At 39.3% G+C, this 27,313-nt stretch overlaps 1 protein-coding gene and 1 non-coding gene across 2 annotated transcripts in view; both read left to right on the forward strand.

The window, feature by feature from the left end:
- The window catches only part of LOC124601218 (bifunctional glutamate/proline--tRNA ligase), a 252,178-nt gene that overhangs the window by 214,500 nt on the left and 10,365 nt on the right, over nucleotides 1-27,313 (forward strand). The window contains exons 24-25 of the mRNA XM_047136226.1: nucleotides 2,405-2,565; nucleotides 22,016-22,159. Of these exons, the coding sequence (XP_046992182.1) occupies nucleotides 2,405-2,565; nucleotides 22,016-22,159 (305 nt within the window). The remainder of the gene's footprint in view (nucleotides 1-2,404; nucleotides 2,566-22,015; nucleotides 22,160-27,313) is intronic.
- Nucleotides 16,651-16,725, forward strand: Trnal-caa. The gene has a single exon. It is a non-coding gene; the product is annotated as a tRNA-Leu (tRNA).

A 27,313-nucleotide genomic window follows, 5' to 3' on the forward strand; every position in this document is an offset into this window, starting at 1 on the left:
CCCTGTATCAGTATGGCTTCCGGGCAGGGCAATCTCCAACTGACCATTTACTCTGATTGGAATCAGCTATCCAACAGGCTTTTACTCACCACCAGCACCTTGTCGCAGTCTTCTTTAACCTACATAAGGTGTATGACGGCTTGGTGCCATCAAATTTTATTTACACTGCATGACTGGGGCTTCCGTGGTCCTGTTCCAGTTTTTATCTGCGAATTTTTATCTCACTGGCTCTTCCGGGTTTGAGTTGGCACTTCACTCAGCGCCCCTAAGAAGTGGAGAATGGTATCACACAGGGTTCTGTGCTAAGTGTCACACTCTTCCTCGTTACCATCAATGGGCTTGTGACCTCTGTCGGACCTCTGGTTACCCCAGCATTGTACGTCGACGATTTTTGCATCTGATGCAGCTTCCATTCCGTAGCATCTGCTGAGCGCCAGCTCCAAGGCGCCATCTGATGGGCCTCTGGATGGGCCACCGCCTATGGCTTCCAGTTTTCTCCCTCTAAAATGTGGGTTATCCTTTTTTGTCGTTGACCCACATTACACCCCGATCCAGAACTAGTCTTGTTGATAGTCTCCTCACAGAAGCGGTGATTCCCCCAACTCCTTGTTTCTTACGCAATCGCCATTTGCCAATTCCCTGACCATCTTGTGTACCTTGTGCTCTTCGCCAATGAGGGAAGTCTCACCGTTCTACATGTGTGTGTGGTTCATCAATCAGGCATATTGTGTCATCAATGAAACAGTACCAGTATATTACTTTGTATTTTTTGGTGATATTATGTGTATGAAGATCCTGCTCTCTAGGTTGTTCATCATTGGCAGCCCTTCATGTTAGGAATAAAATTCTTTGTTGAACATAAAGTAATTTTGTGCTTAAGTGTGGTTGCTATTTCATTAATGTGTGAGACTGGTGTGTTTGCTTGTTGTTTTAGTCTTTGTATGGTGACGTGATGCTTGTTGTTCTGGTATGACTATGTTCTTGATTCTGTCTACTAATTCCATTGAGTTTTCTGGGTTCCTGTTGCTTTGAAAAGTGTATATTTTCTTTAGTAATGTGTGTGTGTGTGTGTGTGTGTGTGTGTGTGTGTGTGTGTGTGTGTGTTGGGCTAGGTGGTATGATGGAGCATCTCTGAATTCAATGACAGATCTTAAAGGAATATGTTCTTTGTGCACATGTGGTAGGGACTTTAGGGTGGTGCTTTTGGATTGTACATAGCATAAATATGTAGGAACTTTAAAACAAGATACTCAGAACACCTCAGAGCTCTAAAAAGTAACAGCACCCATAGCACATTTGCTGGCCACCTAATAGACCATAATCACCACCCACCCACAGTAGCAAAATATTTAAAAATACTGAAATCCAGCCACAGCCTACACCACAAACTGACACTAGCAGGGAGCTTCCACATATAGAAGGCAATAGCAGAAAGCAAACAATTTTTAAATGAAAACACTAAGCTCTTTAAAGGCACATTATTTAACACATTAAAGGAACTTTACAGAAAAGCAACACAAACAGCTAAAGAAGCCTACACACACACACAAACACACACACACACCGAAAGAGAGAAAAAAAGTAACAAAATTCAAATTGGCATCAAACTCTCTCTGGAACAAATGAACTCCAACAGATTTAGGAAACACAACAAAATTGTGCAGACCATGTTTTGCAAAGCAAAAAGGAGTTTATAAAAAACGAAATTACACAAAGTACATTAATATGTGTGTGCAGTGCCCTCAGAATGCAAAAGGACAGGAGTCACAACAAAACTTGAGTAATAACAAATATATACCAAAACATTGTGACACACCAAAATCACGTTTTTTAAAAGTCAAGAAATGTGCTAACTCGCCGATATAATTCACATTTACATTGTTTGGTTTGCAGATGGAAAATCTATCAGTGTAGGCCACCATACAGCTGGTCCTGCAAAACCATATAATATAAAATCACGGTACCAAGCAAAACGAACAAAAACTTTCTTTAAGCCTCGCTTTGTTAGATCAGTTACAAGCTAAAATATGTTCACTTTTTACAGTTTTCAATAAACAAAACCCACTGTGATGGCACAGTGGTGCCGAAACAAGTTTAGATGGAAAGAGAAAACAGTGTGTTTGCAAAAAGGTGGAACCTATATCCGATCATTTAATTTGGAGACACAGAAAGAAAGACAAGAGCTGCAGATCCAAAAGATCAATACCATATGTATAATTTGAAAGCCTTCCAGATTTGTCATCTACTTAAAATTAAAATTAAATGTGTGTTTAGGATAAGTCAACATAACCTTCAACTATTTGTTACAGCTATTCTTCTTCTGTAACAGAATTTGGATGCAGCTATATTATAGTTATTCTTCCGTAACAGGATTTTGGTGCAATGTAAATTTTTATTGTTTCAGGGAGTTCCTATAAGAGTAGAAATTGGTCCAAAGGACTTAAAGCAGAAGCAGATTATTGCTGTTCGCCGTGATAATGGAGAGAAAATTCCTATACCTCGTGACTCGGCAGTCAGTGAACTGCAACAGTTATTGGAAACTATTCATCATAGCCTGTTTAACAAGTAAGCCAAAAGTGTTCTTTACTGTTGGAAGGTCGCAAGAAGTCGTATTTAGTACTGTCAAACACATGATAAGAAAGATGCTGTTTTATAGTTTTTAAGGAAAAAATGAAAAAAGGAAAATAATTCAAAGAAAATGCTCTCAGAACCAAGTGTTCTGTAGCTGAATCACAGAAAACAGAGATTTATTAGTGACTTTGTTACAATTTAGAATTCTTCAAAAAGTATTTTATTGGTGCTATAAAAATCCGTAATCTATGCTAGAGGCCGAACCCAAATTGAGTGCCTATTTTTGTCAGGCAGCTGTATGCTGTAGACAGAGGTTCTTTCTTTCCCACAGTAGCTAGTAAGTCAATTGAGGTAGCTTAAGAAGTGGAGACTGAAACATAATGTAAAATTCTATGTCTGACCAATTATTTAAGGTTCCAGATAAAAAAAAAATTGAAAACAAATTGTGGTCAAATGTTTTGTGACATTGTCTGAAAGTAAGAAAATACACTGAGAGAAAGAAAAATCACATCATCTAAAACTAATTCATGTAGAAAGAAAATTTTGGGAATGCATCTGGGTGACATATTTAAGTGATGAACATTGAAGATCAGAGGTTAATATAAGTACGAGATAAGGCATTGCAAATGTCAAATGATGGTACATTAGTAATTGATATATCAGTCAGAATGCTGTATCCAATCATGCAAACGTGTGCAGGTGCCAGATGTCAGTTTGTGGGGTGGAGTTCCATGCCTGTTGCATTTGGTTGGCCAATACAGGGATGACAATGGAGTTGTCGTCTGATGATGTCCCGTATGTGCTCAATTGGACACAGATCTGGTGATTGAGCAGGCCAAGGCAACATGTCAGCACCCTGTAGAGCATTTTGGTTTGCAACAGTGTGATTCTGAGCTAAGTAACATATTAAGCTATCTGTGTAACCAGTCGTTTATCAGTGGAATATTTCCCGAATGGCTGAAATATGCTGAAGTTAAGCCACTGTTTAAGAAGGGAGATAAAGAAATAGCATCAAATTTCCGTCCAATTTCACTGTTGCCAGCATTCTCAAAAATTTTCGAAAAAGTAATGTACAGTCGTCTTTATAACCATCTTATCTCAAATAACATACTGTCAAAGTCACAGTTTGGATTTCTAAAAGGTTCTGATATTGAGAAGGCTATCTACACTTACAGTGAAAATGTACTTAATTCATTAGACAAAAAATTGCAGGCAACTGGTATATTTTGTGATCTGTCAAAGGCATTTGACTGTGTAAATCACAATATCCTTTTAAGTAAACTAGAATATTATAGTGTAACAGGAAATGCTGCAAAATGGTTCAAATCTTATATCTCTGGCAGGAAACAAAGGGTGTTATTAGGAAAGAGACATGTATCAAGCTATCAGGCATCATCCAACTGGGAACTAATTACATGTGGGGTCCCACAAGGTTCCATTTTGGGGCCCTTACTTTTTCTTGTGTATATCAATGACCTTTCATCAGTAACATTACCAGATGCCAAGTTTGTTTTGTTTGCTGATGATACAAACATTGCAATAAATAGCAAATCAAGTGTAGTCTTAGAAAGATCAGCCAATAAAATATTTGTGGACATTAATCACTGGTTCCTAGCCAATTCTTTGTCACTAAACTTTGAAAAAACACACTACATGCAGTTCAGAACTTGTAAGGGGTGTCCCAAGAGTATATGTCTAACATATGATGACAAGAAGATAGAAGAAGTGGACGGTGTTAAATTCTTGGGATTACAGCTTGATAATAAATTCAACTGGGAGGAGCACACCACAGAACTGCTGAAGCGTCTTAACAAATCTCTGTTTGCAATGCGAATTTTGTCAGACATAGGGGATATAAAAATGAAAAAGCTGGCATACTATGCTTACTTTCATTCCATAATGTCATATGGGATTATTTTCTGGGGTAATTCATCAAGCCAAGCTAAAGTTTTCCGGGCACAAAAACGTGCAGTAAGAATTATATGTGGTGTGAACTCAAGAACATCCTGCAGAAGCCTGTTTAGGGAACTAGGGATACTAACTACAGCTTCCCAATATATTTATTCCTTAATGAAATTTGTCATTAAAAATATATCACTTTTTCAAACCAACAGCTCAATTCATGGAATCAATACTAGAAATAAGAATAATCTTCACAAGGATTTAAAGTCACTTAGTCTTGTACAAAAAGGTGTGCATTATTCAGGAACACACATTTTCAATAACTTGCCAGCAGCCATAAAAAGCTTAACAACCAATGAAATTCAGTTTAAGAGAAGCCTAAAGGATTTATTGGTGGCCAACTCCTTCTACTCCATTGATGAATTTCTGAGGAAAACCAACTGATTTGTATATAAGTACAACATAACTTCTGCACAATTTCAGTGCAGTAATGTGTTCACTGAAAATTTGTGTGTGTGTGTGTGTGTGTGTGTGTGTGTAAGTATAATCTAACTTCTGCACCATTTCAGTGCAGTAATGTGTTCATTGTAAATAAGTATTACAGTAGTTGTATTACATGTTTCTTACCTTATAAATAAATATAAAACTTTTTTATTTTAAATTCAGTGCAATAGTATTTGTAAAATGACTCTTAGTGTTCATTAAAAAATGACGATCATTCCACTTGGGACCTGTGGAATGGTACATTAGCTTATTTGTTTTAGTTTAAATATTTGTCATGTATTGTTGTTTTTCTGACATGTTCCACATCCTGGAGGACCTCCTCACTACGGATCAATTGGAATGAAAGTAAATCTAATCTAAAATCTAATCTAATCTATGTGGGTTAGCGTTACCCTGTTGGAAAACAGCCTCTGGAATGCGGTATATGAATGGCAGCAAAACAGGTCACATCACCAGACTGACATACAAATTTACAGTCCGAGTGCTTGGTATAACCATGAGAGTGCTCCTTCTGTCATACGAATTTGCACCCTCAGATCATAACTTCAGGTGTAAGTCCTGTGTGTCTAGCATGCAGGCAGATTGGTTGCAGGCTCTCCAGTAGCCTCCTCCTAACCAGAACACAGCCATATTGGCACCAACGCAGAACTAGCTTTCATCACAAAACACAACAGACCTCCACTGAGCCCTCCAATGAGTTCTCACTTCACACTAAAGAAGTCGCAAATGGCGGTGGTTTTGGGTTAGTGGAATGGACGCCACAGGGTATCTGGTTTAGAGTTGTCCTTGAAGTGATCAGTTTGTAACAGTTCATTATGTCACTGTGGTGCCAAGTGCTGCTGAAATTACTGCTGGAGACCCATATGGCAAACAGATGGTCTTCCCTCGGTAGTGCCATGTGGCCATCCAGAGCCTGGACTTCTTGCAACCGTACATACTTGTGGCCACCGCCGCAAGCAATCGTATACTGTTGCCACACTCCTGCCAACTCTTTCTGCAATATTGTGAAGGAACCTCCAGTTTCTTGTAGCCCTGTTAACAACCTCATTCAAACTCAGTGAGGTGTTGATAATAACACCTTTGTCACCTTAGAGGCATTCTTGGCTAACATCAACTCACCATGTCCAATCTCTAAGATAAATAATGCTCATGACTGTTACTGTGTGTGTTTAAAGCAAATTTGATCTGCATCCTTAAAAGGGTGACTCTTGTGCGACTATCACAAAATTGGAACAGATATCATCTTTCAGATATTGAAACACACCTGCCAACTTTTGCTTATGTCGCACAACCTCTTGGTATTGCGATTTGTGTTTTCCCATCAGTGTAGTTAGAGAAACATTTAGTGCACCATCGAATGATGCTCAAAATCATGCGTAGCAAATGAGGTGCTGATTGTGAGTGCGAGTCCTCTTTCCTAATTCTTTACTGAAAAATTTTTGGAACCTTTTTTGTGCCTCCAGGCATAGATGATTGAAATATTTCAAGCCCACACAACTGTTGACTGCATGGTCTACATAATCCACCAAACAAATACCCTCTAGTATTCCTAAAAATTCTTAAGATTAAACTTTAAATTCTCAATCGGCATCTCATTTGCTGTACATGGTTTTGGGCATCATCAAAGATGTGCAAAGTGTTTTTTTACGGGAGGCTCCACTCTTGTTTCTCATATGCAAGGGTGATCCCAAAGGTAAGGTCTCCATTTTTTTTTAAATAGTACAATAAATTGTACATAGCTTTGAAGTCTCAACATTTTCTATTTTTGCTCATAATCACCATTTCAATTGATGAATTTTTGTAAATGCTGTAGCAGTTTTTGTATGCGCATGTGATACCAGCCTGCCACCACCCTATTCAAAAAGCATCAAGCGCATCTTTCACCTTGTTGTTGTCTCTGAAGTGCCTTCCAGCAAAGTGTTCTTTCAACTTAGAAAACCAGAGGTAGTCACTGGGTACTAGGTCTGGATTATAGGGTGATGTGGGGGCGAGCATTGTCTTGGAAAAGGCTTATATCCTTGCTCAGCATTCCTCTTCTTCAGTTCTGAATCGCCTGTCTTGAGTTTTTTAAATATCTGACAATGTTGTTGTTGTGGTCTTCAGTCCTGAGACTGGTTTGATGCAGCTCTCCGTGCTACTCTATCTTGTGCAAGCTTATTCATCTCCCAGTACTTACTGCAACTTACATCCTTCTGAATCTGCTTCGTGTATTCATCTCTTGGTCTCCCTCTACGATTTTTATCCTCCACGCTGCCCTCCAATGCTAAATTTGTGATCCCTTGATGCCTCAGAACATGTCCTACCAACCGGGTCCCTTCTTCTTGTCAAGTTGTGTCACAAACTCCTGACAGCAACAAATACCTGTCAGCATTTATTGTTGTCCCTAGAACCGTGAACGACATCCCCTTTCAAACCAAAAACTCAGTTGCCACAGCGTTACCAGCAGACTGTGTTCTTTTGAATTTTTGTGGCTTGCATGAATCAGAATGCTGCCACTCACATGACCGCTGTTTGGTCTCTGATGTGAAATGCAAAGGCCATGTTTCATCACTCATCAACTATTGACTCTAAAAGATTGTTCTTTTCACCTGCATAGCATTGAAGAAATAGACAGGTAGTTTCAACACGTTGCCATTTATGGTCTTCTGTCAGCATACTTGGAACCCATCTTGTGCACACCTTCTGAAATTTCAACACTTCCGTCAAAGTCCGGTGAACAGTGCTTTGAGAAACCTCAGGAACAACATTGCAGAGCTCATCGAGTGTGATCCACTGATTTTGAAGCACAGTTTGTTCAACCTTTGCTATTGTCTTTTTGGGAGTTAGCAGTTTCCCATTTCTTCCCTCTTCATGAATTTCAGTGTGACCACCTGCAAACTCTCTACATCCCTTGCGACATTTCATACATACATACGTACACGATGCTCCATCCGCTTACATCAACTGTCAGTGAATGTTGACTAGTGTAATGCCTTTTGCACTCAAAAACCAAGTATCTGAACCAACTACACACTTGGTAGTAATGGCTAACAGGAGCTCCATTACAACTGGCTGCCAAGCCATGACTGAAAGCTCCAGCCTACGTGCTGTGGTTTCTATATAGTGTGGAGGAAGCAAGGAAAAAACAGTGTGACCAGCAGCCATGCAAACAGTTTCCCTGCAACCCCCTGGCACTTCATATTTCTTACTTTTGGAATTATCCTCAAATTTTAATCACTACTCATTTGATACGTAACTAAGGAAATTACTTCATTTTCCAGATGTCACGAGAGTAGCAATCAAACCAAACATATATACAGTAACAGAAGATAAAAATAAATAATGTTTTACAAGTATTATTGAGCGCTTTTTTGTGAATGATCACACGTGTCTACAAGAAGGGTTGTAGAACTGATCCAGAAACCCATAGTCCAATATCCTTTACATTGATTTGTTGTAGAATCTTAGGATATATTCTGAGCTCAAACATAATGAGGCACCTTGAACCGAATGACCTCGTACATGCCAACCGCACTTTTCTTACATGACATGCTGAAAGCTTCGGATCAAGGCAGACAGATAGATGCACTATTTCTTGGTTTCCAAAAAGCATTTGACTCAATATCACATGTATGCTTATTGTCAAAACTATGACCATAAAGGGTATCAAATGAAATTAGCAACTGGGTTTAAGGACTTATGGTAGGGAGATGCAGCATGTTATCTTGGATGGAGAGTCATTGGCAGATGTAGAAATAACTTCGGGTGTGTCCCGGAGAAGAGTATTGGGACCCTTGCTGTTCATATTGTGTATTAATTAGATTAGATTAGATTTACTTTCATTCCAATTGATCCGTAGTGAGGAGGTCCTCCTGGATGTGGAACATGTCAGAAAAACAACAATACATGACAAATATTTACAACTAAAACAAATAAACTAATGTACCATTCCACAGGTCCCAAGTGGAATGATCGTCATTTTTAATGAACACTAAGAGTCATTTTACAAATACTAATGCACTGAATTTAAAATAAAAAACGTTTTTTATTTATTTATAAGGTAATAAACATGTAATACAACTACTGTAATACTTATTTACAATGAACACATTACTGCACTGAAATGGTGCAGAAGTTAGATTATACTTACACACACACACACACACACACACACACACACACACACACACACAAATTTTCAGTGAACACATTACTGCACTGAAATTGTGCAGAAGTTATGTTGTACTTATATACAAATCAGTTGGTTTTACTAAGAAATTCATCAATGGAGTAGAAGGAGTTGGCCACCAATAAATCCTTTAGGCTTCTCTTAAACTGAATTTCATTGGTTGTTAAGCTTTTTATGGCTGCTGGCAAGTTATTGAAAATGTGTGTTCCTGAATAATGCACACCTTTTTGTACAAGACTAAGTGACTTTAAATTCTTGTGAAGATTATTCTTATTTCTAGTATTGATTCCATGAATTGAGCTGTTGGTTTGAAAAAGTGATATATTTTTAATGACAAATTTCATTAAGGAATAAATATACTGGGAAGCTGTAGTTAGTATTCCTAGTTCCCTAAACAGGCTTCTGCAGGATGTTCTTGAGTTCACACCACATATAATTCTTACTGCACGTTTTTGTGCCCGGAAAACTTTAGCTTGGCTTGATGAATTACCCCAAAAAATAATCCCATATGACATTATGGAATGAAAGTAAGCATAGTATGCCAGCTTTTTCATTTTTATATCCCCTACGTCTGACAAAATTCGCATTGCAAACAGAGATTTGTTAAGACGCTTCAGCAGTTCTGTGGTGTGCTCCTCCCAATTGAATTTATTATCAAGCTGTAATCCCAAGAATTTAACACTGTCCACTTCTTCTATCTTCTTGTCATCATATGTTAGACATATACTCTTGGGACACCCCTTACAAGTTCTGAACTGCATGTAGTGTGTTTTTTCAAAGTTTAGTGACAAAGAATTGGCTAGGAACCAGTGATTAATGTCCACAAATATTTTATTGGCTGATCTTTCTAAGACTACACTTGATTTGCTATTTATTGCAATGTTTGTATCATCGGCAAACAAAACAAACTTGGCATCTGGTAATGTTACTGATGAAAGGTCATTGATATACACAAGAAAAAGTAAGGGCCCCAAAATGGAACCTTGTGGGACCCCACATGTAACTAGTTCCCAGTTGGATGATGCCTGATAGACATGTATCAAGCTCTTTCCTAATAACACCCTTTGTTCCCTGCCAGAGATATAAGATTTGAACCATTTTGCAGCATTTCCTGTTACACTATAATATTCTAGTTTACTTAAAAGGATATTGTGATTTACACAGTCAAATGCCTTTGATAGATCACAAAATATACCAGTTGCCTGCAATTTTTTGTCTAATGAATTAAGCACATTTTCACTGTAAGTGAAGATAGCCTTCTCAATATCAGAACCTTTTAGAAATCCAAACTGTGACTTTGACAGTATGTTATTTGAGATAAGATGGTTATAAAGACGACAGTACATTACTTTTTCGAAAATTTTTGAGAATGCTGGTAACAGTGAAATTGGACGGAAATTTGATGCTATTTCTTTATCTCCCTTCTTAAACAGTGGCTTAACTTCAGCATATTTCAGCCATTCAGGAAATATTCCACTGATAAACGACTGGTTACACAGATAGCTTAATATGTTACTTAGCTCAGAATCACATTCTTTAATTAACTTTGTTGATATTTCATCATACCCACTAGATGTTTTTGATTTTAAAGATTTTATGATGGACATTATTTCTGTTGGGGTAGTGAGGGTCAAATTCATATTATGGAAATTACTTGAAATGTCTGGTCTAAGGTAATCCATAGCAGCATCTACCGAACCTGACAACCCCATCTTTTCAGTAACAGTTATAAAATGTTTGTTAAAAAGTTCTGCAACACTATACACATCTGTCACCAATGTATCATTTACTCTTAATGCTATTTGTTCCTCTTCATGTCTGGTCCTACCGGTCTCCTCCTTCACTATATCCCATATTGTCTTTATTTTGTTATCTGATATGACTATCTTTTCCTTGTAATATATTTGCTTTGACATCCATATTACAGTCTTTAATATTTTGCAGTATTTCTTACAATGTGCTATAGCATCAACATTGGAAATGTTTCGGATTGACAGATACAGTTTTCTTTTTGTTTTACAAGATACCCTTATTCCTCGAGTAATCCATGGCTTCTTTGTAGATTTTCCTCTAACCTTGGTAAGTTTTGGGGGAAAGCAGTGTTCAAATAAGGTAAGCACTGTATTAGCAAAAATGTTATATTTTTCATTCATGCCATGAGCACTGTAAACATCAGTCCAGTGAATGTCTCTGAGGAGTGTCCTAAAATAATCAATTTTTGGCTTACTGATTACCCTCTTGAGCTCAGATTTAACAGATTTTATATCCTGTTCAGTATTAACATTTAACAGAAGGAACTGCATGTCATGGTCTGAGAGGCCATTGGCTATTGGTTTTGTAATATAATTTTGTTCATTGGACTTTTCTATAAAGATATTATCAATGGCTGTTTGTGAGCAAGTGGCTATCCTAGTGGGGAACTTTACTGTGGGAATTAAGTTGAATGATAGTGTTACTAACTCAAATAAGTTCTTATTCGGAGAGTCTTTAAGGAAATCTACATTGAAATCACCAGCAACCACTATTTCTTTGTTTTTGGTTATTAAATGGGCCAGTACAGCTTCAAGGTGGTTTACAAACAGATTAAAGTTACCTGCAGGTGCTCGATATACACTTAATATTATGAAAGATTTTTTGTGAAAATCTAATTCTGTTGCACATGCTTCCATATGCTGTTCTAGGCAAAATTTATGAATGTCTATGTTCTTAAATTTATGACAGTTCCTGATGAATGTGGCAACTCCTCCTTTCTCCATTTCTGATCTACAAAAGTGAGATGCTAACCTAAACCCTGTAACACTTAAAAGTTCTATACCAGTGGTCACATGATGTTCAGAGAGGCAGATTATGTCAGCTGGGTTTGAAGACTCTAATTCATCTATGCATATAGTTAATTCATTAATTTTATTTCTCAGTCCTCGAATATTTTGATGCAATAAAGATAGCTGACATTTCACATTGTCTGAGTTAAAATTGGGTGGAGTTAAAATATCTGCTGACAGTTGAAAATTCTTAACCAATGGCTGTTTATGCTGATGTAATAAGCTGGAATTATGTTTTTTGATTTCTTTTTCAAACTGAAGGTTTGTCTCAGTTCTAACCTCTCTTAAAATTTGCTTTCTTTCTGTCCTCCCTACCCTAAAAAAGGGTCTTTTCTGAATCCTATAACCACTGGTATTTTACCACTCACGACAGTGCCTCCCCCCTTTAACTTTCCTGCTATTTCCCCAGCCAATTTACCCTTCCCCTTCCTGTTGAGGTGAAGGCCATGCCTAGTATAATCCCACCTACTGAGAGAATCAACATGAACCACACCAATGTGTGACCCCGCACCCGACATGAGCAGCCGTTCCAGCTCCAAATTAACTCTCTTGACAGAAGAGTTCAAATGAGGTCGGTCATGGCGCCCAAGAACAGATACAAACTCAACACTAGTATGCTTCGATGCTGATGCAATCTTCGCCAGGTCACACTCTATACTGTACCCAGGATTTCTGTCAATACTGTTACCTGCCCCACCCACTATAACCACGGTGTCTTCCTTAGTGAAATCTTTGCAAAGTGATCCTAAATCCTCTGTCACCTGCTCCAGACCAGCACTAGGTTTAAAAAAATTGGTGACCTGGTATTCTGATCCTAGTTCATCCTGCAAGAGTTGGCCAACACCTCTTCCATGGGAACTACCTAACAACAACACTTTCTTTCTCTTTTCTGATTTCCCTACATTCTTACTTTTCAATCTGCTGCTGAAAGTTTGTTGTGCCCTGTCTACACCTGCAACTGCTTGAGGCTCACCAGCTTCTAACTGAAGCAACAGGTCAAATCTATTTTCCACATTCACCACATGACCTTGCAGACAGTATTAATAGTAAACTCTGGCTTTTTGCAGCTGATGCAGTTATCTGTAATGAAGTACTCTCTCAAAGAAGCTGCATAAATATTCAGTCAGATCTCAATAAGATATCAGAGTTGTGAAGAGATTGGCGACTTGCTTTAAATGTTCAGAAATCTAAAATTTTGCACTTGACAAAATGAAAATAAACACAGTATCCTATGACTGTAAAATCAATGAGTCATTGTTGGAATTGGCCAACTCACACAAATACCTAGGTGTAACACTTTGCAGGGATATGAAATGGAATGAGCACACAGGTTCAGTCGTGGGTAAAGCAGGTGGTAGACTTAAGTTTCTTGGTAGAATACAGGGGAAGTGCAATCAGTATACAATGGAGTTTGCTTATAAATCACTCAGGTGTTTGGTTCTAGAATATTGCTCAAGTGTATGGGACCCGTGCCAGATAGGACTAACAGGGGATGTTGAAAGTATACAGAGAGGGGCAGCACAAATGGTGGCAGGTTTATTTAATCCATGGGAGAGTGTCACGGAGCTACTGAAGGAACTAGACTGGAAGACTTGTAGATAGATGTAAACTATTCTGAGAAAGTCTATTAACAGTGTTTCAAAAACCAGCTTTAAATGATTACTCTACAACCCCCTACATATCGCTCACATAGGAATCATGAGGATAAGACTAGAATAATTACTGCATACACAGAGGCATTCAAACAGTCATTCTTCCCATGCTCCACAAGCGAATGGAAAGAACCCTTAAAAACTGATACAGTGAGATGTAGCTTCTGCAGTGCACTTTATGGTGGTTTGCAGAGTATAGATGTTGATGTAGAAATGGCCTTACTCTCAGTGATAAATGTGACACATGGTGAGGAAATAATAACTAGCAAGGATATTTGAAAATATTTAGAGATCCACATTCATGACCATTGAAACTGCGGGGGGGGGGGGGGGGGGGGGGGGGGGGTTGGGATACTCAAAAATAGCCACAGTTGAACTTTAATAGTGCTGTGGATGCGGTCACTATTTAAGCCAAGATCGTCAGTTCAGTATACCGTGCAGTACGTCAAGCATGTACTACCAGTTCCTTGGCAGTGATGAAATCAAAATGCTTCCTCAGCAATTACAATCTTTATTGATGGGGACTCTTGTATGATGGCTGTTGGCAGTGACTTGAGAGTTTGGTGAGGCAGAGACCTTGCAATCCTCTGCGGCAGGGAGAGTTGTGGCAATAGCAGCACCTGCTCCACTTTGGCCTTGCACAGTAACCATTCCCCAGTGGCACCGCATCAGATACTGGCACAGCACAGTCACCCAAATACTGGATGAGCGGGTCACTAGTGACAGGCTCTGGTGGGCAAGGCCATGACACTAGGCAGCAGGGTAGCGACAAGGCAGCATGGTGTTCCAAACACAGGCATGGTGTGCCAAACCCAGGGCATTAGCGAAGGATGCAGTGTCAGCCAAGGGCAGATATGAGTCTGCAGTGGTGGAGTGCATAAACATTGGACAGTTGGCAGCTCAGCAGAGTGTCAGGAGCGAGCCTCGCCAGTGCATACGCTCCAAACTAGTGACCCCCTGTAGATCCCCAGCGGCTGTTTGGTGTCACCCAGGAGGTGATTCCAGATGGATGGCATTAGTTCAAGTCCCGACAGCATTCGGTTGTGGAGCCCATAGACCAGATGACTGGATGTAGTCTAGATTGGATGACACACATCAGGCCTTTGGCCGATGTAGAGTACATCTCAGTACTGGTAACAGTTGCAGACAATATACTGCTAGGTCTGGGCTGTGAATATTTCTAGTAGATTTGCCCAGCTTCTTTTATGATCAGGCCCTGCTTCTGGTCATGTAGGAACTCAGATGGCATAGTATCAGGCCAAGACATGATACAGCTCACTACATTGGCAGACTGAGATCTTGAAATATTCCAGCCCTGGCAGCAGAATTTCACAGGCCATTTGCTGGTCTCCCTAGCAACTGGGTGTGAAGTCCGCTAGGAAGGTTGTTGAGGCAACCAAACCTTAGGCTGCTGCTGAATCTGTAAAATTTGTGACCGTTGAGCAAACAGGTCAATTTTCATAATACGAATGGGCGCATAACGTACTTTGTACACATTTAAAGAATAGTTACTTTGTAGGCATGTAAAGGGTAGCTGTTTTTATGTACCAAGGTAAACATGTATTGGCAAAATTACAGTCTAATCTTACTTTAATTAAAAAGTGATAAAGTAAACTTACATTATTAGAGCTATACCACTTTTTAATTAAACAGTTATAATTTAAACTTTTCATCGAATCTCTTTGTTGCAATGTGCAAATATTACCCCATAGTAGTTACCCCCACAGTTAGAGCATTAAACAGCACAGTTGCATCAGATCTCAGCCAGATACTTATTCGATTACTAATTATGTTTTAGACAACTGCTTCATTGTGGGATTGTGCTGCTAAATCGGAATTTGGGAAATTTTGTTGCACAGGTTGTGTATTTTTTCTCACCTAGCTCATTGTTTATTTTATATTGCTGCTGATCACTTGTTTGTATGACAGCCCAATTTATCACTGTGATAGCTGAAGCAACAATGAAGGAATAGATACAGGCTTGCAATTGTGAAACAACAATGGAATGGTACAAGACAATGTTATTTGTGGTTGGTGCACTTTATACATAGGCGTGGCCGCTCAAGTGTTAAACATCACATAGTACACTGTACATTTTTCAATACTTATGTACACTTTCACACTGATTGTTTTTCCTCTTAGTTCAGTCCAGTTCACATTGCTGGAGACTGGTATGGTATTTAGTGGACTGGGAGTTCGTGACAGTTGAGAGTTCCCACCATAGGTAACAAAAGCTGTACAAGTGAAAAAAAGGATCACATGGTACCAGAAGACAAGGTTTCCACCATCGTGATGTGGTGCAATACTATTGAATATGTTGAAACATTTGTTCTGCACTAAAGTGCTGCTTCTGTGCAGCCGTAAGCTCATCCAGAGAGCTGAGTAAGCTGGGATCCAAGGTACTGTTCAGGAAGGTGAGGTTCCCAACAGGTAGTTCTTTGGGCCCTTGTTATCATTCCTGGCAGCCAAAAAGTTGGTCCTGAGATGTCACATTCTGTGCTGCTTAGTTGCAGCCCATTTACCCACCGCTGTAAATGTTCTGTCTTCTTAGACTGTTGGTTGGTTGGTTGTTTTGGGGGAAGGAGACCAGACAGCGAGGTCAGCAGATTAGGGAAGGATGGGGAAGGAAGTCGGCCGTGCCCTTTGAAAGGAACCATCCCGGCATTTGCCTGGAGCGATTTAGGGAAATCACGGAAAACCGAAATCAGGATGGCCGGACGCGGGATTGAACCGTCGTCCTCCCGAATGACAGTCCAGTTCTTAGACTGCCCTTACCCATAATAATATGGTTGTTAGCCATCATCACTCATCTGCTGATAACTTAATGACCATCTACTGCTTTCTTTCCACTGTTAGCCAAAAATGAACATATATTGAGATCCCCCAGGCTGTGGCTAAGCCATGTCTCCGCAATATCCTTTCTTTCAGGGGTGCTAGTTCTGCAAGGTTCGCAGGAGAGCTTCTGTAAAGTTTGGAAGGTAGGAGACGAGGTACTGGCAGAAGTAAAGCTGTGAGTACCGGGCGTGAGTCGTGCTTCGGTAGCTCAGTTGGTAGAGCACTTGCCCGCAAAAGGCAAAGGTCCCGAGTTCGAGTCTCGGTCGGGCACACAGTTTTAATCTGCCAGGAAGTTTCATATCAGCGCACACTCCGCTGCAGAGTGAAAATCTCATTCTGGAAACATCCCCCAGGCTGTGGCTAAGCCATGTCTCCGCAATATCCTTTCTTTCAGGAGTGCTAGTTCTGCATGGTTCGCAGGAGAGCTTCTGTAAAGTTTGGAAGGTAGGAGACGAGGTACTGGCAGAAGTATAGCTGTGAGTACCGGGCGTGAGTCGTGCTTCGGTAGCTCAGTTGGTAGAGCACTTGCCCGCGAAAGGCAAAGGTCCCGAGTTCGAGTCTCGGTCGGGCACACAGTTTTAATCTGCCAGGAAGTTTCATATATTGAGATGACTGCACACCAAAACGTTTCATTGGCGACAATCTCTTCAGTGCTACACTACATGCCAACTGTGTGTTAGTTCCTTCCCCGTGCTTTACCTAAATCTACAATATGAAAATACCGTTAACTACATTCCTCTTACACTACACAACAAAACAAACAAACAGACATCTCCTTTCGTCTCTACTCCATTGCGTAACAAAACAAACTCCAGATCTCTGCACTAACAGCACAAACAAGATATATTCCGAACGAAACTACAGGAAAACTCCGTCATCCATGTTTCATATGCTTGACATATCCCCATGCCCTATGAACAGAAACAGAAACTCCATCATCCATGTTTCATATGCTTGACATATCCCCACACCCTATGAACAGAAACAGTCTCACAAAAAATCAGATTTAAAAAAAAAAAAAAAAAAAAAAAAAGCTTTCAAAAAAGAAAAAGCACTTAACAAAAGCCCCAGAAATTATTTACAATGTTTACTATTTGTAATGCTTCTCCTTATGAGGAGATAATTTTAGTTAGAACACTTTTTTTTCAGGCATCGTGATCTCTTAAACAGAGACCCTGCAACACTTTTGCTCTTTCCATTAACAAACCATGGACAGCATACTACTTTCTAATCCAGTGCGAAGTTAAAAAACCACCTTTGGTTTTAATGTTTTCTGTCATCTGAGGTATCCGAGGTTTTAGTAGATAGAGCACAGGCAGCAAACAGCTTTTTACTCTTTACTCATCATAGCAATGTGGTGAAGGAATTTAATTTCCAGCTGTGGGTTGCTAATTGACTTAGCAGCTCTTTAACACCCTCTTTAACAGGATGTTTGTTGTAATATTTGATTCTAGCTTTCTATTGTCATTCTGGGTGACAGTTATATTGTCCAAATAGTTTGAACAATGTGAAATATCGCTTAGTAGTTATTCTAGGAAGTGCTGTAAAATTTGTTTCATTACTAGTGTTCCAAGTTCGCTGTCATTATTCATTATAGTGTTACCCACCTAGTGATTCCATTTAGGCTCCTATGTGCCAGTTAAGTGTGAGGACCACAGATTACTTTATCTAGAAAATGGCCTATTTTAAGTCACGATTTTGGTGCTTTTGACATCACTTGTTTTGCAATCTAAACAAGAGGGGAAAATTGTTAACGGTGAACTAGCTTTTGAGTTCTAGTTTTGACCAGAATCCTGCAGGCTAGCTAATACTTGTGTAAGTACAAACAAGGACTTCTGGAGGTTGGTGCTCATTGCGTAAGATGACCTGTGGAAAGAAATAAGACTTGGTCCAGTCTCATCAGTAACTGAGAGATAACGTCTGCATCCTCATTGCACACTGTGGATCAAAATTATATTTTATATTGGTAGTTACTGAGGAGGAGAGCCCAGCACTGTAATCATTGGGCAGTGTGTTGTGGAATGTGGCAATGAGGGCCAAGACTTGTGAGAAAGGATTTGTGATCTGTTTGTTAGTATGAAGGGCCAAATAGCTATTCATAGAATTTTTGGATGCCCAAATGAAAGAGATTTTCCTTCAGTGCCTGTGAGCAGTGGTTTGAGCTGATGACCAAGTTTTTTGTGCACTGATCCATCTGGTGCACAGTCAAATAGCTCTGTGCAAGATGCATAATGTGTGAGGCAAGTGATTTGATCAAGAAATGTTCAACTGTAGGAAAAGAATTCTTGCATTACAAATTCCATTCAGGTTGCGTCAGCTTGGGAGTCAGTATGATGTTGTGGAGATTGTAGCTCCATTGAGGTAAAATGTCTTTAATAATTTAATTTGTGTAGTACTACCTCTAGCTCTTGAGGATTCTGGCATATAGTTAGGTTGTGAATAGCTTGAAGGTACACCTCTGCTGGTCCCCCACTGTGACGTGTCAAAGGCATTCTACTTCGGGTTGAAACAATTTTCACATTTGTAACTTCAAGCTTGTTTCTTATATCAGCATTGAACATTCGCTTGTATTTGCAGAAATGATGTTCTAGGTCTTTCCTGGTGACAATTATATTGTCCAAATAATTTGAACAATGTGGTATATCACACAGTAGTTATAGGAAGTGCTGTAAAATAGACCGTATGCTTCAGGACACAACAGATGGCAGCCTATGGTAGTGGTATAGCCCAAAGAGGGTGTTTATGGCCAGAATTGTTTGGAAGTCTGCGTCAAGGAGAAGCTGAAATTGTGTTCCAGTAGGATGAATTCTTCAGATAACTATGTCCCACAGGAGGACAACAATTATTCCTGTTGGAATAACTTGTAGGTGTCTACCACATTTTGGGCATTGACGTGTCACCATAAGTCTTGTAAGATGAGGAGAGATTCAAATACCACATTTTGGGCATTGACGTGTCACCATAAGTCTTGTAAGATGAGGAGAGATTCAAATGGTTTGTGCTGTATCCTGATGGAGGCAGCCGTGAGGCTCAATGCAAAATTATGTGAGGCAGTCAAGATTGTGTCAGCGGTGTCATTGATAGCATAAGATATGGGCTGAGTGCATGCAAACCATAAATCGCATTGCCATAAAATGTGGCATGTGCAACCTAAATTTTGTTGGAACAGAGATAGGAAATCAGTGGAGATATAGCTGATTTCTTGATACAGAATAATTTCCACTGCTAGTTGTACATAGTCAGCAAGGGAGATGCAGAGCCATGGAACTTGTTTGGTCAGGGTTATGAATATGAGTAGCTGGCAGAGATATTAGTTGATGATAACAAGTGCTTCTTCTTCCGGGATGAAAAGCAACGAGCTCCTGTGGTTATTTGATGTGGAATACTGTCAGTCATCTGTTGACCTTGAAGCATATTCACATATTGATCGGAATAGTTGTTAAAATTGCAAATGCCTGGCTAATCCGTGTCTTCATGAGGTGCAGTTTCAAATACTGCCAGTAATTAAAAAAAAAAAGTAATGTAGAAAATAGTAGTTGTAGCTTTGAAAATATGTGTTTCTTCTATGGGGAGGAAAGAGGATTTGTTGAGGAATGTTGAAACAGCAGTGGGAGAGGAGAGAAGTGGTACCGCTCGCTGAGAAGAGTTGTTGCTCACTTATTGTGAGCTTCTGAGAATGAACATATAGTTCCTATAGGACTAGTGTTTGTGCCAACAGCACTAGGAGTTGCACCTCTTGGATGTAAGTATGGGGCAGTGTTTCTATTCATCGTGAATTCAATTATTTTCTCAATTCAGATCTCCATTTGATAAATTAACCAAAGTAGTTATTATTTTGTAGTATCCTACAACCACTGTGTTCACATAAGTAAAGCTTCCTTTACTTAGTCTTTCTTGATAGCTCTGTGTGTCTTGTCAACTTCTAACTCAACAGATTACAGACTACCTCAAGTTCAATGTATGTGCGATACAAGGGCTTTCAGTTCACAGTGTATACCAGACTGTTCAATTGTGGAGCCGTGGGTAGATGTGGGCAAGCACTTGACATGCACGCAGTCAGCGAGCTGGCCCATATCGTACAAGATGTCTCAAAGAGCTCACGCACACTTGAGATAGAACAGGGTGGTGTGTGTGTGTGTGTGTGTGTGTGTGTGTGTGTGTGTGTGTGTGTGTGTGTGCGCGTGCGTGAGTGCTCACTCATGCGTACACACACACACACACACACACACACACACACACACACACACGTGGGGGGGGGGGGGGGGGGGGGAGTGTGCACCGGCCCCTACCAAGTATCGTGGCTCACTGAGCATAATATTTGGTGTACAAATAAAACCTCCTTTAATGAGGTCTCTTATGGCTGTATTTCTGTATTTATCGTGCCATCTTTATTTTGCTGCAAATTCTGTTTTGAAAGGTGAGTAATAGACATTCTGTGTTGCAAGGTATACAGCATTACTATTTTTGTGTAGTTTCCTGTGTAACTAAGGTAAATATTCTTGCTAAGACATATCACATTTTCAGCCAATAACATGCTGAGCTCTAGTATAATATATGTTTTGATGTGCAAACTGGGGCTACCGATGTTTATTTCTGCTTTCATCTCTATCAGCGGATATGTTTCAGGTACCATATAAATTTGCATTGTTGACATAATTGTTCACACCCGCTCCTTGTGCCAAGAGAGGTAAATGTTTATACACACATCAATGAAATATATTTATAGACAGTTATTACCGTTTTCCAGTGTCAGACTATTTCAGAAATTTTGAGTGTGCTGTTGCTGATATTTGTTTTCTGGGTATTAGGTCATGGTCCAAGGCATAATTCACTGCCAGATGTTTCATTTTTCAATGCTGGAAACATCATCAGAGGCTTTCCTCAGAAAGCAGTTACAGTCTGAAGCAAGCTCAGCCAGCTGAACAGTTTGTATGATGCAGTGATCAGTTCATGATGTCATCAGACCACTGCCTAAGATCATGGAGTTGCCCAGATGTATGTTGCAGAGCTTGTTGTGGGCCTTAGTGCTAAATAAAACAAACAGCTCCAACTCTTCTTCACTGCAAGCTCCATAACATACATTGGTGTGACTACGCAATCTTTGGCAATCGGTCACGAACTGACCATTGCGTGAATACATATAAAAATAATGGCTTGCTGAGCTTGGTTGAGACTGTAACTGCTTCCTGAGTCAAAGCCTCTGATGATATCTGCAGCACAGGAAGACGAAACATACGGCACAGAATTATGCCTTGGGCCACTGCCGAAAGCTGTTAAACAAATACCAACAACAGCACAAATAACTGCCTTGAAAGCCTGTATTGTGAGCACTGTTAGAAAAACCACATGAATGGAGAAATAGTTCCATGTATTGTAATGAATGTGTTCACTGAATTCATTCATCTTCTCTCTCTCTCTCTCTCTCTCTCTCTCTCTCTCTCTCTTTCTCTCTGTGTGTGTGTGTGTGTGTCTGTCTGTGTGTGTGTGTGTGTGTGTGTGTGTGTGTGTGTGTGTACTTTGATTTAGTTCAAACAACAAATTTAATATCTTTTTTATTGCAGGGCAAAGAATGATTTGGACCAGCACACTAAACTTACAAAGAAATGGACTGAATTTTGTCAAATTGTTGATCAGAAAAATATTGTGCTCGCACCATTCTGTGGTGAAGTTGAATGTGAAGATAACATCAAGAAAGACAGTGCAAGGTAAATTTTTATTCTAGATTGGCTGCAAAATGTTCAAAAAGTCCCTGCAGTTCAAGATTTTACATAGTGCGAGGGAAAAGGGGTGAAGATGTCAAGAATTTGTCATAGGCAACCCACAGTAAAGTAGAAAATTAAAAAGACCATATTACTACTGTACTGTCTGTCCCCTTAGCTGAGTGATGTTGATGCCTACCATGCAGAGGGCCCAGGTTCGATTCCCAGTACTGCTAAAGATTTTTGCTTCATGAGAGGACTGATATCAGCAGCACTCGGCTTCGTGATCCCAATTGAGGAGCTACTTGACCAAGTAGTATCTGCTTACTGTTTAGAAAGTGCAAAACACCTGGAAGAGTAGTGAGCTGACCCATATGCCCCACCACAGTGCATCCACATGACGCCACAAGGCAGAGGATGAAATGATGTCTGGTAAACATCCCTTGGGCCTTCACAGTCTGGACGAGGAGCTCTTTATTTCAGTACTTGATAATTATTTCAGATGAATAACTGAATTACAACTTGTTATACTCGAGAGGATTCGCCTTACAGCTGTCATACATGTTTTCTTTCTACCTCTTTCTTCCCATATTACCCTTTTTTTTCACAGTCTCCCTCCTCCTCCTCTCTCTCTCTCTCTCTCTCTCTCTCTCTCTCTCTCTTTCTTTCTTTCTTTGATCAAACTTCATTTAATTTGCAATATCTGATGACACAGGTTCAACTGCTAACTTCCTGCTTGTCCTTTATTTTCAAAGATTGATTGATTGCAGAATATATGAGGGTAAGTCAATTGTTATCTGCAAAGTAGTATAAAATTTTATTGTAATCAAATAGGAAACTTACAAGAACATCATTTTTCAACATAGCCTCCTTGCGTTTCAACACACTTGATCCATTGTTATACAAGCTTCCTGATGCCCTCGTAAAAGAAGTTTCTCAGCTGAGCTGCAAGCCAGGAATGCCCCGCATCTTTCACTGCTTCATCCAAGGCAAATAGACAGCCACTTAATGTCCATTTGAGTGGACCAAACAAGTGATAGTCAGAAGAGGCAAGATCGGGACTATATGGAGGATGATCCAGTACTTCAAATTTGAGTTTCTGGAGTGTTTCAGTAGTGTGGGCAGCAGTATGCAGACAGACATTCTCGTGCAACAACACAATGCCTTTTGACAGCAATCCTTAGCGTTTACACCGAATTTCAGGCTTTAGCCGGGCAGTAAGCATCTCACTGTAATGTATAATGTTTATTGTTGTGCCCCTTTCCCCATAATGTTCCAGAACTGGACCTTGTGCATCCCAAAAAACTTTAACCTTCTCTTGCACGGCGAAATTGGATGTTTCCATTCCTTACTCTGCCGTTTACTCTCTGGCTCATAGTGATGGATCCATGTTTCATCACCAGTAATGATCTTTTTTAGTAATATGCAGACGATGTGCCACTTCATCAATAGTGAATAGTCTGTCTAAGGGAATCATTTCACATGAACATTCAATAGTTTCTTCATTTGTGGCGGTAAACGGTTGTCCGGCTCCTTCATCGTGCATAACAGTTGTGCGACCATTTCAGAATTTTTTGCGTCATCAACGTATAACGACAGTACTACCAAAATAAACGAAAATATATTTAAATTGCGGATAATAATTGACATACCCTCACATTAAACTTTGACATTAATCATTTTTCATTGTCTCATAAGAGACACTACAAATCCTACATGAAAATTTTGTATTAAAGATATAAACTGTTGCTAACATTGCAAAGAAAGATAGCCTCGGTACGGGTTGTTGCTTCTCTTTGTAAGAGTATTGATGTCTGTAATATCCACAAATGATTAAAATAAGTAAGTAAATAAAATGTGGCAACTCAAAGATTTGTCTGAAGACTGCAGTGCTTTGTTAGGCGTAGTCATACTGGAGTGGTATATCCTCATCTTCCTGTGACCTTGAAACTGATTTACTCAGCCAGGCACAGGGGGACCTCTAGTTCAATGTGGACTTTGAATCACAAGCAGCTTGATGTATTCCACTTAACAGAAAAATCCAAAGTTGAAGGAAGCAACATGTCGAGAGAAAAAAGAAAAAAAAAAGAAATCCTAGGACCAACTGACAAGTCCACCAGGACACTGAGAGACACCAGATAATAAGTGTGTTTATTGGTATAGCAGGTGACATCACACACTGACGGACCTCAACCTGCCAAAGAAGGTAGTGTAGTGGTTAGCACACTGGACTTTCATTCAGGAGGATGACAGTTCAAATCAGGCAAATGCCGGGATTCCTTTGAAAGGGCATGGCCGATTTCTTTCCTGGTCCTTTCCTAATCTGAGCTTGTGCTCTGTCTCTAATGACCTTGTTTTCAATGGGATGTTAAACATTATAATCTCCTCCTCGTCCAGACCTTAACTGAGTGATGCAGATGAAATTGGCATAGAAGCCTTCTGCTTGTATGACTTCTGGGTGGACATCAGTCTCACTTGGAGGAAAACCCAAGTAACAACAAGAAGAGGAATCGACAGTGGGAAGTGCACCCAGAAAACTGATAACTTGAGATTCGAATGAGGGATAGGTTTTATCAGAGCAGTATAAATAATATTCTGTATTAAACATGTGGTGAATCTGTTATGAGCTGATTAATCCAACAAATTTTGAGAAGTGAATCTAGACAATGGTTTTATGAGTTTTCTACACAAATAAGTTATTGTCATGGGCGAATTTCCATATCACGACAGACAAGGTTTCTCTATACCTGGACCTTATGAGAAATCAAACTGTAAATTAATTATGTCAATCTTGTCTATTACCTAACAAGGGAATGGTCGAGTAAGACATGTCAAAACCTACCCTGAAATTTTTTACACAGGAAGAAAATTATACAAATGCTCTGTCAGAATTTTAGCTGCTAAGAGGCACTGCAACTATTAAAAAAATAGCTGAAAATTGCCAAATTTGTAGCACACCATGCGGCGTAAGAAATGTACACCTTTACCGGCACTGTAGCAACTGCACGTGTGCAACTAGGCGCGCACACACAGCCGAGGTCAGCAGTACATTTGTAAACGAAACATGACACAATCCGATTGTAATTTGTAAAGGATGTTTCAGGTTACCGTTCATTGATAATTTCTGCGACACTACAATACACAGTTATTATTCTCTCGAATTAGCCACTCCAGTAACATCTATTACAAATTATCAGTTGCTTTTTGCTGTATTGGTAAGTATTGACAATACAGATAAAGATGAATCAATATTTATTGTGGTTTTGTAAGGCGTTCCTATTAACAGTACCCTTTTTTTTCAGTTCCACAGTAATGTGGAATCCAATTAATCTTCTCAATTTAGCAATAATGAAATATGAAGAACGTGATTTCCAGCCGTAATTGCCTATTTCTCCTGAGGACATAAATATGTGTCATTTGTTTGTTAGTTGATTTCCTTGACATTCATTCAAATGATATCAAGGTTTCATTTGAAATTGTGGATATGTTAGAAGTAATAGGAAATAACTGTGACAATTCCATGAATTGTTGTTCGGATGACGTCAGTTGTGCTAGTAACAGTTCTGAAGAAGAATACCTTCCAAACCTAAAAAATCCATGTACTGCAACAGCTTTCAGCGACAAAGAAAAGAAAAGGCAGTGAAATATTGGTTAAACAAAAGAGGGAAAAAATGCTTGAAGTTACACAGTGTCCAAAGGCATTTTTATTTCGTAAAATAAGAACGTTAACTGTACAAATGGAAAAATGAATTACATGAAGTGAGAAATATGCGCCAAATGGAAACCCTAAACCATCTGAATGAAAAACTGTTCAAAAGATTTAGAACTGCTTGTGAGAGGCTATACACCGTTGCCAATGGAGATTTGACATGAACATTGCTAATTTCCAGGCTTCATCGACCTGGCTATGCAGATTCAAGAAATAGTACAGAGTAGGAAGTTGCAAAATTACCAATTTTACGTCACGTAAACATTTAGAACAGCTACCAGTAATAGACAGTAATATAGATAAATTCATAGCTGATGTAAAGTCAGCAACTGCTGCTTATAATGCTGATCGGTCAGGTTCCGTGAAAGAACTGCATTCACACTGCTTTTTTATCATTTCGGGGTGAAAAAAAAAAAAAAAAAAATGGAGTCAGTCACCCAATCAATGAATGCAATGACACATTCATATATGATAACGCCAGTGATAAGTATATGAGCGGTTTACTGTTTCCACAGTTGTATATCTGTTTTCAAGAGCCACAAGGCAAATTAAGACCAAAAATAAAAATGGACTGTTTAGTTGCAAAAATCTTGTAAGTGATGCATCAAAATCTGGAGAAATGGGAAAAAATAATTTTCAACATTTCATTCAAAACGTATTTCTACCAGCTGCAGAAACTAATTCATTGCTTTTGTTGAATTCTTGGTCTGGACATACCAATACCCCTGTTTTTGTGGAGGATGAAGAAAAATCTGTAGATGTAATGTGGATTCCACCTGGAACTATTAGCATGATTCAACCTCTTGATAAAAAATTTTTTCAACAGTGGAAAGCATTTTTCAGGAAATTATCAGACAACATAATTTCCGAAACCTCTCAGTCATTTCAGGTTTATCAGTGGAACAGTATTCTTAAGCTCGAGTCATTTGTGTATTACCGGTTTTATTCACCGCGCTTTACGAATTTGATCAGGTATGTGTGGTAAGCAGTGCAATGTGCAGAACAATGACCAGGACCATTTCTGACTCCATCCCAGTTCTGTCTAAATACAACTAGTGGTTCCTCTGAAGTGCCTGACTGCATCAATTTTTCCTTTGTACGGCGTGCCTGGTGCAAGAACAATGTTTGTTTTTGTCATTCAATAGACACTTTGCATTTTTGTGATGAATACAGGGAATTAACAAAGAACTGTTTCACTGATAGTCAAATGTACAACATTCAAACATTATTATAAGGAATGGCTACAGGAATTGTTATAAAATGTAGTACTGCAAGACACATTTCATTTCAACAAATTACAAGTTCTCATTGTGGAGGTCATCTGTGACACGCCATGCTACTGCCATGATTTTATTTTCTCTGCTAGCCACTTTTATCAGAATTACATGTGCAAGAATTGAACTGTTGATATGAAGTTATTCAAAACAATGTTTGTTTGGTTTAAGCCAGAT

This window comes from Schistocerca americana, chromosome 1, assembly GCF_021461395.2.
Source record: "Schistocerca americana isolate TAMUIC-IGC-003095 chromosome 1, iqSchAmer2.1, whole genome shotgun sequence".
Taxonomy (NCBI): Eukaryota; Metazoa; Arthropoda; class Insecta; order Orthoptera; family Acrididae; genus Schistocerca; species Schistocerca americana.